The 15,449-nt window shown below is 38.9% G+C and overlaps 1 protein-coding gene across 1 annotated transcript in view; it reads left to right on the top strand.

Moving 5' to 3' along the window:
* NOX3 (NADPH oxidase 3) overlaps positions 1–15,449 on the top strand; it is a 40,510-nt gene that overhangs the window by 12,181 nt on the left and 12,880 nt on the right. The window contains exons 6-10 of the mRNA XM_066180466.1: positions 2,863–3,044; positions 5,791–5,920; positions 9,131–9,223; positions 10,250–10,503; positions 13,972–14,134. Coding sequence (XP_066036563.1) covers positions 2,863–3,044; positions 5,791–5,920; positions 9,131–9,223; positions 10,250–10,503; positions 13,972–14,134 — 822 coding nt within the window. The remainder of the gene's footprint in view (positions 1–2,862; positions 3,045–5,790; positions 5,921–9,130; positions 9,224–10,249; positions 10,504–13,971; positions 14,135–15,449) is intronic.

The raw sequence follows: 15,449 nt of genomic DNA on the forward strand, positions 1-15,449 counted from the left end.
AGCTGGTGGGGGGAGGATAAGGAGTGTTGTGAAGAGTAGGCAATTAAATAAACCTGCAAAGAATTTTAAAAAACCCCTAAACTAAACTATCAATACATGGAACAAACACAACTTCTTTTCAGAAAGAAAAATAACCAAAGAGCAATAGCACTTCACGATATCTCTTTTGCATAGTCTTTTTGTCTCTCCCCACGGTGGTGCAGCACCTGCACCTTCCCAATCTGGGGGCTGATTCTGCCTCCTTAGGTGTCAAGTCTGGTTGCTCAGGGAACAGCACCTTTGAAACCAACCAGGGGGTTGCTGCACACAGGAAGCAGTGCAGGGGGGCTGCTGCGTGCTCTTCAGAGCTTAGCAGAGCTACAGGACCCTCAACCCATAAATGGTTCTGCTTGTTTTGGGGGAAAAAGTGACTGTGCCTCCTGCCCGCTTTCTTGGATATCCCACAACCGCATTATAAGCTCTCCCTTATAATATTAATAACATAAAGAAAAGCTGAGCATGCAGAGAATGTATGTAAACCATGCAAAAGTTAATCAGCTTTTCTTTCCGTATTCCATAGTAGCACACATCACATTTATACTGTATGTTTCCTTGTGTAGCCTGTTTCACAGTTACATATTCCAGGGTTGAAATGGCCCCAGTGAGACTCCCATGCATGTTGTTCTGCTCTTTAGAAAATGCCCACAGTCAGCATGAAATAAGGACTGCCTGAACACAATGGATTGGTGCTCTTTCCATGAGGGGTGTGCTTCACTGAAACAGGAAGCCAAGTGAGAAGATAACTGGGCAGCCATTGATAGGATTCAACAGTGCTTTGAAGATGCAAACCTTGTTTTGCATTTCCTTAGTTCCGTTCTAGTCTAGATACCATGGGGTTTTCATCCTTCAAAATAAACAAGTAAACAATTTCAAATTTGAAGAAAATCAAGCAAATTGACATAGTCAGTGGTATGAATGCAAAATTCTTCCTGTTAGTGTTGACAAAGCAGTCACGTTTATCAGAACAGGACAGCAAGCCAAGGGCTCAGCTTCCCAGTCTTTCAGTACACCCAGTGACCACTTTCGTTACATGCCCATGAGGTGCTTCCCAGGAGCAGAACAAAGCTACCAGCTCTGAGCAGGAGCTTATCATCTTTCAGTAAGCAGCTTTTTTCTCTCCACTAAGAATTCTCATAGTGATATAAATGTGAGGTAGGCCTCTAATTAGCGTTAAGATCCTAAATACCCTTGAGGAGGAAGGCTAGAATATTTTGAGATTCTTTCTCAGATTTCTCACAGCAATACACTCCACAATTACCTTTCAATTTACAGCCTACATTTTACTCTAACCTCTAATATTTATATTTCTTTTATCACTCACTTGTGTCTCAGTAGCTAAACTCAGAATTAATAAATTATGAAGGGAAGCAAACAAAAGATTGTTTCTAACTTCAGAGAAGGAAGTTCTGAGATCAACAATTCAGGCTTTCTTTTCAGTTTTATCCTACTGCCATTGAAACAATGTACTAAGTGTCTTTGACATTTTACCTTTTTCATCTCAACATCCAAAGTAGCCACTGTAGTGGAAATGTTCAAAATACCTGGATCAATCCTGTTAATATGTAATAGGATATGAACACACTCTTCACAGGTGCCAATTTGAAAATGTACTGTGTGCTGTCAAGTGTGAGCATTTGAAAGAATGATTTTACTGTAAAAAGTGACTGTAAAAATGGCATTGTAGAATTTTATCACCTTAGGATTTCCATATCAAATGAGTGCACTTTACAAATACAATAGTGGGCTGTTTTTTTTCTCCTAGTGTATTAAGCTGTAAAACCAAATCAGGATCCAGAAGACATGCTGGGCTCCTTCATTGCTGTGCTTCAGCAGTGGGAAAACAGATATACATGCTTTGTAGGCCAAAGGGGGACTTCATTTACACTCTGATGGCATATTTAGCTTGATTCTCATCTTGTGTGTGAGATTTTTACTGTTGTTCTTCACAATTTGCACTTTATAACTGCAATCAACATCTGACAGTTGTGTTCAAAATATATCTTCACTCTCACCTCAGTTTATTTTGGTGAGTTTAGACAGATATACCAGACCTGTGCTGACATCTGCGAGTCATGAACAAGAAGGAACATGTTCCAGCCCAGCATACTGATGTTTCATCACTGACAAGTATAGAAATGTTAATATAAATATGTATTTTAAAAAATAAACCCAAGTATTATGCAGTGTATCTCCAGATAAATGTAAGAAACAGGTAAGTAAACAAGATAGGTTTTGTAGGTAAATGGGATTATGCCATCTTTGTGTACCATTTCAGGGCTGCTACAGGCCCACAAACTTTGAAGTAAAGTAAGCACTAAAGAGTTCCACACCTTTATGGTTGCAGGTGTCTTAGCACCTCTCTTTATCACCCTCACATAAAGAAGCTGGTTTCCAGTGCTATTTTCTTTAGTAGACTTCTAGGTTTAATCCTCTCATTTCTCTAATAATTTTTCTTTATTTGTGACACACCTTCATTGAGGGTTTAAGTAACCAAAATTGATAAAAGTTTGAATGAGACTGTCTCATTTCCTCCTTTCAATTCCTGGAACAAGTAAGTGGCAGCAAATATTTAAATATCTGTTTGGAATAAGCCTGAGTAGAAATGGAGCAGAGGGATGTATTTCAATGCTGTTCTGTGGTAAAATGAAGGATGGTCTTGCCTCCTAATCTTGTTCTGGTTTTGTTCCCGTGCTGAAGATTTTGGCTTCACGTGTAATAGTAGCAACAGCAGCAATAATAAAAGCAACAGAAATAGTAATAAAAATAATAGTTATAACAACAATAACTACTACTGCTAATACTAATAATGTGTTCTTATTCTAGAGCACAACAGGACAAGTACTAACCACAATAGCTGGAATAACTGGAGTTGTGATAACTGTGGCTTTAATTCTGATCATGACTTCATCCACTGAGCTCATCAGAAGGTCATGCTATGAGGTTTTCTGGTACACCCATCACCTCTTTGTGGTTTTCTTCACTGGTTTAATAATCCATGGTATGGGGTAAGTGTTTGTGTAAACTACATGGGATATATGTACACAGTTTGAGATGAAACACCATCCCAATCTACAGTCCCATGCTTATCTTCTAACAAACTGCTGGGATCTTTGGTGAGATTACAAAATGAAAACATTCTGAAATTAAAATACATCACTTTTCTGAGGAATGAAAGCATCCCTCAGTTTATTCAACCACTCTTCTACCATCTTAAAACCTGTACCTTATCAATGAATGAACTTTCATGCTTGGGAACTGAGGACATTACAGACCAGGAATCAAACTTTTGTGGCTTCAAATTAGCAAGGGATAGACCTTACGCTCATAGCTCTTGTAAGACATTTTGCAAGAGAAGCTTGAGAAGCTTTCAGCATGTCATCTACCCTATTATAGGTGTCTCTGTGGCCATTCTCCTCTGCCTCCATAAATGTAAAGTGATTTTGACCTTTCTCTGCAAGGACCAGAACCCCAAATTTCCTCACCATGCAGACATAATGTGTAGTAGTGCCAGGTACTATACTACAAACCAGGCTTCAATGATTACAGTAACAAAAAAAATCAGGCTTATGACTAACCCAGTCAGATGGCTTTTATGGACAGAGATGACTGCCTGGTTGCTGTTTGTCTCCCTGTTCCTCAGCACAAAAGAAAGGTCTGTCCTCTTAGTAGAACATTTTGGTTCTTACAGTGAGGGACAGCAGATGTAGGGGACCTTCCCTGAGAAGCTCAGGGACTGATAAATCCTCTGTCAATGCAGAGTGAGAGCAGAAAGGGGCTAGAGCTGAAAACACTTCCATCTTCTGTTTCCAGCTCCACTGGCATCATCTGCTTCTCCCTGGCGTGCTATCCTCCACTTCCTTTTCTCATTTCTGTGTGATAGCATTCATGTTAATTTACCTTCACATTTTAATTCATTTTTGAGGCAATTCTCATGGTCCTCCTCGCCCCCTGGACTTGGCTCATACCATGGTACAATCCCTGGGCGGCATAACCCAGGGTTTGAGGTGGAAATACACTGACAGGAACACATTTCTGTGTTCCAAGAATTAACAAGTGATCCATTCACTGGACCAAGCCAGAGCTAGTCCTAAGCCCTAGGTAGCCCTCAGTAATGTCCAGTGAGGGGCCCTCAACAAAGATTGCTATACTCTATAGATCTTTTCCTGCTGGCTACCTTGTAGTTAAGCTTTTCAGATTTGAGGACAGTCATTTGGTGTTCACAGAATCACAGAATGGCTTGTGTTGGAAAGAACATTAACAACCAGCTAGTTCCAACTCCCCTGCCATGGGAAGGGACACCTCCCACTAGGCCAACTTGCTAAAAAGCCTATCAGCTTGCCCTGGTGATCAAAATACACTTTTTATGTCTATTTCATAAAATATTCGGATGTTATTGCCCACCACTAAAGTATGAGCAGACCACAATTATTTGACAGAGTGGAACTTCCCAGCCCACTGCAGCATGTGCATATGCTCGTTCTCTGGAGGTACATGGATGGCAACACCATGAGGCAGGGAACAGGCCAGTACAATGGTTTGTGTTGTGTAACTTTTCCCACCTCTTTCCTTGTGGTTTCAGAGTTGCCACATCCAGTTTGGTTTTGAGCGTTCCTGAAGTTGGCCCAATTAATTAGTCCCATTTCACAGAGGCAGAGCTGCAAGCAAATGCTATAAACTTTATCCTGGCCTGATTAAAATGCTCCCCCTCCTGTCCCTCTCTGGCAAAACTTTTAGAATCTAACTTAGAAAAACTGTAATGAACCCTTTAAAACCTTCAGCTTTGTAAGCTCCCTCTGTCTAGCCAGCTGACCAGCACTGTTCAGCCAGAGACTGTCCCAAAACCAGGGCACTGGCTGAAGAGCCCTATCCATACCATTCAATGAGCACTCTGCTCTCTCCTGGCTGGGAGTGCACTGCCACAGAGCTTCCTCCCGCCCCAGAACATCCCTACCACTACCCTGCTAATGAAAAAGAGTCAAATCCCAAGGTTTCATCCACCTCCCACTTCTTCCTCCTTCCCAGGTGGCTGAACAAACCTCACTCAAAACTAACCTCACTCAAAACTAACTCCTTTTCTTTCTGTCTGAACAGGTGGCAGAGCCAAATTAAGTATGGAAGGGAAAATTCAGAGTAACAATATGAAACAAATAGGATTTCTCCATAAAAATCTTCTTTCTCTGCCCATAATCAACACCAGATGAAACCCATTTAAACTGAGCAGTCAGAACTGATATATTTTTAAAAATTCACATAATTAACATTCTCAGAAGTAAGCTAGAATTTAGTATGTTTAGAGAGTATACACCTAATTACACTCCTCAAACTTTATTCGTAGCTTTGAAAAATACATTTAGAAAGCAGGAAAGAGAAAGTCTTTCAGTATTAAATTTTATCGCTTTACTAAACACTACTAGATGCTCAAATACAGAGGAGGTCAAAGAGCTTACTCCAAAGAACTTGGAAATCAAATTTTGCCACATACAGTAAAATGTATATATTCTATGCAAAGGCTCTCTACACTTCAGCTGCACTGATGGATACCAATACTATAGCACACTTCTCATCTTTCATCAAAAATTCACTGCAAAACTAAAGGAAAGGTAATTTGAACAGGAGAGCGGAACAGGTTTGAAATGGCCAGTTCTCAAACTTCCATTTGTCACAGAACTGGCATTCGATTACTACTGCAAAGCCTAGAGACACAGAAACCTTGGAAAGAAGCATTTCATTGATGGACATTTTTGTTTTAAGTCAGCTTGTCCGAGGTCAGACGCCCAAGAGCCTGCTGCTTCACAATGTCACTTACTGTAAAGATCACTACTGGGAATGGGAGAATGCCACTCAGTGCCCTTTGCCACAGTTTTCTGGCAACAAACCTGTGGTAAGAGTGATGCTTGTCTTCTGTTTTTAACTTACTGTCCTTTCTTGGGAGACCAAATGTTTTGGGGAGCAGGGGGCTGGAGCATATGCCAGTGACTGGCACTTAGTGTCATGTTTAGAGAGTAGTTTCACGTTCCTGTTCCATGACCTCTCCCTGTGCATTATGATAGTGATCCCAATCTCCTCTGTAATCAATACAGACACATGCAGGTGAAGAGTATTGTATACAAATTTGATGTCATTAACAGCAATTTTTATATCTGGAAGATCCTTTCATTAGAGAACACTAACTAACACTCTCTTTGAAGGGTATGAATATCAAAATTTTACTCTCTCGGATCTGTTGTATACATTTATTTTGAATAATTCAGTATCACCAATATCCTTGCACAAAGATAAATTGTGATTTCCAAGAGAAAACCCTATGAGGGTAGAGATATAGAAAATACAACAGAACTGTAAAGCTAGGCATGCAAATTAATATTATTATTTTAACTAATAATACTTCAGTATGGAGAGTTTAAATACCAAGGGAGAATAAGGTGGAGAGAAAATCATGTCCTTGCTTTGAGGCACACGCTTCATACTGTCCAGTCTTGATGTCTTAAGTTAGGTAAAAAGGAGAGAATTTGAAACAGTGAGTTATGAAAGGGAAAGGCAAAAGGCAGGAAAAATGTCCCATGGAAGGGTGATTTTGCTATGAGAAGATTGCAAATCCACAGGGGGTAATTAAGTAGCAGACTTGTACAGTATGTCAGATGTCTTGCATACAAACAAAATCATTTAACATTTTCAGCTCAAGATTTAGGTTGCTCATATGCAAGTTTCTGTTGTTTCTTCCAAAAAGAGAAAACATACCAAAGGAAATCCTAAAGTAAAGGAGAAAAATTAGCATTCAGTGTCTGGTAGCTCTTTTAATGGCTGACATAGATTTTTCTTAAACTAAACTATTGTTAGCCACTATCCAACCTGCATATTAATGAGAAAATGAATGCCTCTCTAAAAATTTCAGCTACAATGTCACCATAAAAATCAATACATGGCTACACACCATGAATACAGACACAAGCTTGCTTCCAATAGCATGTCTTGACATTCATTATCATAAAACTAACTGGAAAGAACTTCCACTTCTCTGTGTTAAACCTATTTTGTCACACTTTCCTGCCTACCCAGGGCCATATTTGCAAAGTCACATTACTTTAAATGAATTGTGATAATACCATATGGCATATAGATCATCTATACGAACAGTGCCTTGCTGGATGTGTAATGTGCTATGGTGTGATACCTGCTAGACACTCAGACAAACAGCACAGATTCACTCAGAGGCTAAAAAGCCATGGCGAGGTTTGTGCAGCACTGGCAGGGGCTGGTGCAGGTGGGACAGCCTTGGAGCAGGGAGGGGACAGCCTTGTGCATGGCTGTGAACATGGACACTGTGAAGTGACCAGAGGGCACACCACACTGGCCATGGCTCCTGGGGGAGGCTACCATGACAGAGCCCCTCTCTCAGTCACACCACACCTGCTCCCCTGCTCCATATTTCAGCAGGTAGGAAGCTGCCCAGTCTGGCTTCTGCTGAGGAGGATGGAGCACTTCTCTTGCATCCGGACCTTTGTCCTCACTGCCTTGCCTGAGTCATCACTGCCCCATCCCAGTTCATTCTCATTACAGGAGAAAACGCTACTTGGGCAAGGATACTGATGTCCTGGTTAGCCAGCCAGGAGCCATGTAGCTTAGGAGCCCATCTCTCCTGCTGGATGCCCCGTTGTCCCAACCCAGCCAAGAGATGTTTTGGATTGAATGCTCCATTGCACTGGAGTGATGGCACATTTAAAATCCCAGCTGAGCTCTCACACAGGGTAGCCTGCAACCTTATCATTCCTGTCACATGCTTTTATTTACAGGTAGCCCAAATGGAAGGGAGGAAAAAAACAGATCTCATCATTATTGTGCCTTGATATATGCAAATGTATGCAAGACATGAGATTACCCACTGTGCAGAGACACCTGTAGTATTTAGGGACAACGGATGTATTGAGCTTCTGCTTTAGCTGAGAATCTTCTGGCTAATGCTGGTTTCTTCCCATTATAAAATTATGCTTTTTTTTATTATTTTAATTTAATTTTCAAGACTTAACCTCGGGAAATTGCCACTCCATCCTCTTAGCACTTTCTAAGGAAGCCACATAATTTTATGGCTTGCTTCTCATGAAAGATACTTTATAATCCCTGCTAGCCAGCTTGTGGAGCAAAGTCAATGCTTCAGCAAGTAAAGTTACTCTCTGGCCATTTTAAAAGCCACATGATTGTGGAGTATTCATTTTGCTAGAATGAGTGGTGTAATTAACAAAAGTGGAAACAAAATAGTATCTCTTCCCTGGGAAAAAAAAATATTCTTTTTAAATCATGAAGATTCAATTATATCTAATTATCTTATCTATCAGTGCAACTCAGTGAAATGATCAGCTCATATACTTGAATAGCCAAGTATCTCTGATTGTTACAGTGATCAGTACATACCATTAGCAAGTAAAAGCACAGCAATCATCTGCTATACTTGAAGTATGACCAACTCAGTATCCCAGATCAAAAAAAAAAAAAAAAAAAAAAACAAACCCCAAAAAACCCAAAAAACCACCATTTATTGATAGAGAGTTGACTTGACTAATGGATTAAATGGAAATGTATCCCATTTCTCTAACTGAATATTTGGGACTGAATATTGTCTCATGCACCGTAAGAAAACTCACAGCTAACAATAACAGCTACTCCTATCTGACTGCTTTGAAATTCTTTAGACTTCGGGGGGAAAAAAAAAAAGGTGAGGCTATGGGAAATATTGTATAAATGCATGCATCTATACAGCTTCAGGTCCAATGACATCTACATATAACAACACCTAAATAGATTAATCCTTTACCTTTTAACAGGAAAAGATTTTAAAGGACTCTTCTTGGCCAGACTACAGAGAGATATTGGCAGTGCTTTTGGAGTGTGTTTGTGAGGGAGTCCCATATGTCTGTTCCACAAGATAGCCAGAACAGCAGCAGCAGCAACACAAATACTCACTTGAGAAAGACAAACCAAAAATCACAGAAGATCAAGTAATTTAATTTTAGGCTATCTGCTGATTTAAACCAGGAAAGCAAAGTATTTTTGTAGACATTCAAATAAACATTGCTTTTTAATATGGAATTTTCTACAGGCTTGGAAGTGGGTTTTAAGTCCTATGGTATTGTACATCTGTGAAAGAATTGTTAGGTTTTGGAGATTTCGACAGGAAGTCATCATTACTAAGGTATGTAACGTAGCTCAGTCTGCAAAAAAAACCCCTATTATGTTTATCATTTTTATCAGACTTTTTATCATTTTTAGGTAACTTCTCTATATTAGAACCTCACTTTTCACTCCTAGCTTCAGCAACTTTTCAATCATTACCATGTTTTCAGCCAAGTATTGATTTTACATTTTGCATTTATTCCAATAGCAAGTCCATAAGAATATTCTGTATGGGACCAAACTTGATTAATGAAGTACCAGATTTTACACCACCATAATGTAAACATCTGTTTGTGGTCTGTCTTTTTAATGAATTAAAACCATGTTCCACTGCAGTTAATGCCGGAGATTACCTTGACTTCTGTAGTAACACACAGTTTTTACTTTAAAATCTGGAGGCTTCCAAGGAGCTGAAGGGTTATATGATCAGTTACCATATATAGTTGAAACTTCACTAATACCACTGTAACAATTTCTCCCACCTGTGTGCCAAGGGATTATTTAAGTCACATCAGAATAGATTGAGGATGTTGCTGAGTCCATGTGTATCAAGCCAGGGATCAGGAACAGGTGTATCTTGTGTGAGGGAAACAGGATGTTGGGTAAGTCTTGCTGCTGATTTCACAAAGTGCCTGTCCTCTGAACATCTCAGTATATTATATGTGACATACAAAACTGCTGCTCAACTGAGATTACCTCTTTATAAAAGAGTATTAGAATTGAGCTCACTGTGCTTTTTTCTTTGTAATCCCACAGAGTTATAAGTGTTACATGAGAGCAAAACTAGGAATTAAGGAACTATTCTAATCAATTAAGAAATAGTTTTGCCCAGGTTATACCAAGAAAATTGACAAACTGTTGAATTGTTACAGCCTTTCCTCTGCATCCTGCACACAGAAGTCAAGCTCTCCCACAATACATAACCTACATGCTCTCAAGCCGTTGGGCAACAACACTGTAACATGCAGGTTAGGATATCTATGACCCAATGAAAACATTTACGCTTCTGAATGAAAATAAAATTTGCCCTTTTATCATTCTTTAGGTGGTGACACATTCCTCTGGAGTCCTTGAGCTTCACATGAAGAAACATGGCTTTAAAATGGGAGCTGGCCAATATGTATTTCTACAGTGCCCATCTGTGTCACAGCTGGAGTGGCACCCTTTCACACTCACCTCAGCTCCCGAGGAGGACTACTTCAGTGTCCACATACGGGTTGTCGGGGATTGGACTGCAGCCCTTTTCAAGGCCTTTGGAGCAGAGGAAAAAGTTTTCAAGGAGTTGTGGATGTTACCAAGGTTTGAATAAGAGACTGTATATTTTAAAATGTTATTTCTACATTTTAAAAGAAATGTTAACATTTTAATTTTTATTAATTTTGCATGTGTTTTTTATGATACATTATTACATTGTAGTTCTGGATTCATAAATACATTATGCTAAAAAACACCACAAACAAATAGCCATGAACTGGGCCCAGAAACTATCAAGAGGATGTGATGACTAATCTAAGATTTAAAGTCTATACCAGAATCCTTATCTCTGTTGCTACCATTTGGATCTCTGACACCTACATCTACACCTAAAGATATCTATATTGGAAGATGGTTGTTTAATAAATGACACTGGAAGATATCTGCTAGATTTGTGCCTCTATGCTTATGCTCTGATGGTACCCATCACTCACCATCCAAAATCCCAGTTTTTCCCTTTCAGTTACTTAGATATCTTGTGGTCCCTGAAACGTCTGCACAAACCTTCTTTCCGACAGGCTCCTTCAACCTCATCTCTATTTCCCAAACCCTGCTCCACTTTATAAAAGTTATTTGTGTTCAAATTATGTATTTTTGGCATCTTAATACAAGCAAAAGTTTGATTCTCTGTTGTTCCAAGTTAGCGGGGATCCTCTGAAGTCAAAGGAGCCATGCTGACTTACTCCAGCCAAGGACCTGGCTCGATACAGAAAGGATTCAAACCACGTAGCTCTAATCCTGCACTGCTTGCAGGAGTAGGGGAGATTTTCAGCAAAGAGCCCAGCACAGGATCATTTAAATTCTGGTGGAGTGTGTAGGGCCTGGGACTGGAGGGACTGATTTCCCCCTGGAACGCTTACAGACACCACTGAGCTCCCGAGGTTTATTAGAGGGTGGGTGCAGACAGGAAAGTCTGGTCCAGTCCTTGCATTGTATCAGTTAATAAGAATTAGAAATGAAATCAGTGCCTTTGTTAAAGGTAACTGGAATGAGAAGTATGCCATTTCAGCAGAACTGGAGCAAAAAATTTTGCAAAGTGATTGACAGCAAGTGTGAAAAATGAGGAAGAGAAAAAAGTTATCAAATGTTGCTTGCCACAATGCAGGGTTGAAATTAACAGTACTGTCATATATAAACACTCCTCGTTTTAATCTTGTTAGGGTGCCTATTGACATCCTTCACTGTCGTTCTTGCAATATACTAAAAAGAATATTTCAATAGTTAAACAAGCAATAAAGCAAAAAACCAGGTCCTTTTCACAGTTTCAGCATCTAAAGTTATACACCAAATTGATGCCCATATTAAAAAAAAAACCATATAGCAGAAACTGTGCAGAAGACAGAAGATATAGCAACTGAATAATAAGGTAGGGTTAATAAAATATGTGGATTTAAATTACTTAAAGAGAATTAAAGTAAAATGTTCATACATATATATATAGGTAGCAAAGACAGTTGTGATTTCTGAAAAATTTGGGAGCTAAAATCACAGAATAGACTATTCATGTGAAAATAATCAAGTTTCATGTTATGTCTCTTCAGGATTTTGGCTGACTTAATTGATGGTTTAATACATTGCCCCAAAATCTAACTGCTCTTACAGTCAGGAGTACTACACAATCATCATGATGATCAGCAGATGTTTAAATTCTAAAAATAGTCATAGAATCTGTTAATGATACTTTTTCAAAACTAAGTATTTCTCCTGCCTTCCCCATAAATCTAATTTATTTTCTAATTAAATGGATAGGAAGAATATGGACAATCCAAACCACAGTGAGAAAGTCCATAGCCCTATTTTCTACTTCTTTTTGGCAAATGCAAATGTAATTTTTTTTTGTCACTTTGTTTACTATCTTCCTACCTTCGTCCACTCTATCTAGATCAAATGAATGAGTTGCATAGCTCAGTTTCTCCTTCTCCTCCTTCTCCTCCCTGCTTCTCTGAGGCTTTGTATTTGGCTAAGCTGTATAGCTATGGCTGAGTAAGGCATTCAAACCAGTGATGGGATCACTGTCACCTGAGGATTTAGGAGCAGACTGACAAGACAAATCTCTTCAAGCGATGACTCAGAAACAATTGAACCTGTCTTATAGCACAGCAACAGACTAGAGATTCCTTGAAAGTTCTTTTAGATCAATTTTTTCTTAATCTACTGACAACAATGAGAATTGCTTCCAGCCTCACATTGAACTACAGAGAAAGCTTATCTGAAAGATGTTCTTAGGCACAATACATATATACCATAAATTAACCATATTTTTTTACAGGAAGTTTTGACTGCTCAAAAAATACTGGTCTGGGAAATAATCTAAATTACTGTACATATTTTTTAAAAAAATCCTTTATGTCTAGGGTCAGATTTCCAGAAGTTATGCCAGAGTAGCTGTTTCGTTTGTTACTGCACTTGCAGGGCATTTCGAATATTGAAATAAAAGGGAAAATGTTTGCTAGGACTTTTTAAAAAGTAACAATAAGATTTGAGATATGTTGTGTCCCTATATTTGTGCATAGCATTGCTAAAGGATCCCCCTTTCTTTTCCTGTTATAAGACTTCATTTTAATTATGTGTGCCTATTTGTTTGTACTATTTAAAGAATAAATTTTAAGGATGATTCATGCAATAAAGAGAACAAAACAACAGAAAATCTAAAAGGAAGAAAAAACCTTTTTTTTTCCCAAGGACTTTTCCAAGGAAGATGTTGAAACCATCTTCCAAGCATGTAAGTTGTATAAAGACAGGGCTGGAAAGAGCACTGCGAAGTACTGTGTGTATTTACATTTCATTTTGCTAAAGGAATGAATCTGATTATTCAGTAATCTTTTTCATCTCTAATTTTGACCAAAATTAATTTCTTGGCATCAGCAACATAGATTACAGGAGGTAGTAATACCAACAAGCATTTCTCCTTATACATTTTTCCTTTACATCAGATACTAAGTACAGTATTATGCCAAAAATGTATTCCTGAAATACTGCTTTTCCAGAAAGAGATGAGAAAATAGTAGTTCCCTTGCATATGATGACCTTTTTCTTGCTTTCTTTTATTACTTTAACTCAAATACAGAACTTCTAAAAATGATTAATATAATCTGTTCCTCTTTACTTTGATATGTACAATATAACAAATAAAGCTCTAAAACAGGATGCTTTTCAGTAATTCATAATTAAATATGCAAATTCCACAGCTAAATTTGGACATGCAATTATATGACTAATCACATTTCAGAAAGCCAGAAAATTGCAATTGCATGCTTAAATAGATGGCCAGGCCCCAAATCCACATGGGTGCTCTTGTTCTCTCATTTCAGAAAAGACAGTTGCTTTGCTATTAAATGGCACCCACTGAAAATTAAATGCATTTGTATGGGCAATTTATGTGCCATCCTAGACAAATCTTTTCTCTTTTATTTTAACAGAAATTCAGTTTTGACAACGTGTAGCCCAACAAATATTAAGCTTTCTGTCACTTTATGTGTTGTAGACTCTTGACTAAATGTCTTGTTGCTGTAGACTGGCTGTGGACGGACCATATGGATCTGCAACCACAGACATCTTCCACTACCGAGTCAGTGTGTGCATTGCAGCAGGAATTGGAGTCACACCATTTGCCTCTATTTTAAAATCCATTTGGTACAAGTGCTGCAACCCTAACACAGTACTGGCACTGCAGAAGGTAGGTGGGAAAGATTATTGCTTCATTAAAAAGTTGCACAAGTGAGCCTACTTAGCTGGGGGAGAGAGGCAATTCAAAGCTAGAGGCTCACTTGAGTGCTTTAACTCGCTCTGGGAAGCAGCCACTTCCTTTCCAACTGCCATAGGAACTGTTGTGGGGTGAAGTCTCCTGAACTCACTGTCATTCCCTGAGAAAGAAGGTAGCCCTAGCTGCAGTGTTTTTAGTGACAATTGAAGGATCAGATTTTCAACAGCAACTGGAGATAACTGTGGAATGTCTTTCATAGCTAGACAGATAATTAGAGAGCTGCAAGAGAAACTTACCCTCTTTCTTACCAAAAATAAATCCTGCAACATCATCTCAATCAGAAGTGGAGGGCAGCACTTGCTCTTTGACCAGCTGCAAGTTTCATGAGGGTCCTTCGGCAGCATGTCCTGGTCCAGAAGGCTGCATTAAGCAACCATTTGCTGCTTTTCTCACATTGCAAAGTCAGGATATTAACTAGCACAGAAGGAATATAAAAGGCATTTAAGCTCTGGATGAGATGCATATATCAAGATGCATATTACTCCCTCAAACCACTTTAATTATTTTGTTGAAAAAATATGTTCAGATCTATAAGGTAAAGATGGTACCAATTAAATTAACATACTCTTAATTTTCTAACCTGTTATACACCCTCTTCTAATGGCATGTGAGGCAGCACTGGGGAAGATAGGTGAAGAGGACACAATGGGTGAAGTGGGGTGAGGGCAAGAACGTAGCATAGAAAAAAGTCAGCATTAAACATTCTCTTCCATATCCATCATGGCAAGTGGTACCTTGTGGACCTTACAGCTTCTTTTAGGCCATTTTCCAGTGTAAAAGCTGAATCAGGAACTGTTCAACATTTCGCATTTAAGGACAAGCATTGAAATTGCATTGGAGGGGACAGATCTCTGAAAGGGTCAATACATACAGAGCTGATTGCAGGACCAAGGGGCTGATCCTTTTAAATGAAAGAGTGTTAAAACTGGCATCCTAATGACGAGCTGCCACTGAAAAAGCATCTGGGATTTTAGTAACTGAGGAGTTGAGGACAGGTTCAAATTGCCGGGGGGATCTTTGAGGCAGAAAAAGCACTGAGAAGGAAGAGAAATAAAAATGGAAATACATGCTTTTTGAGAAAAGAAGTATATTTGCAAACTCTACAATTGTACCAGGATTTTTTTTCACAGGAAGGAGAGCTACGCATATGCACAGAAACTTTATATATGTAGATTATGTATATTCTACATGTATAGACGTAGAAGTGTTGTTGTTATTATTGTCATTG

This window comes from Chamaea fasciata, unplaced genomic scaffold (genome assembly GCF_029207755.1).
Source record: "Chamaea fasciata isolate MVZ Bird 193981 ecotype frontalis unplaced genomic scaffold, bChaFas1.0.hap1 SCAF_3, whole genome shotgun sequence".
NCBI classification, from domain to species: Eukaryota; Metazoa; Chordata; class Aves; order Passeriformes; family Sylviidae; genus Chamaea; species Chamaea fasciata.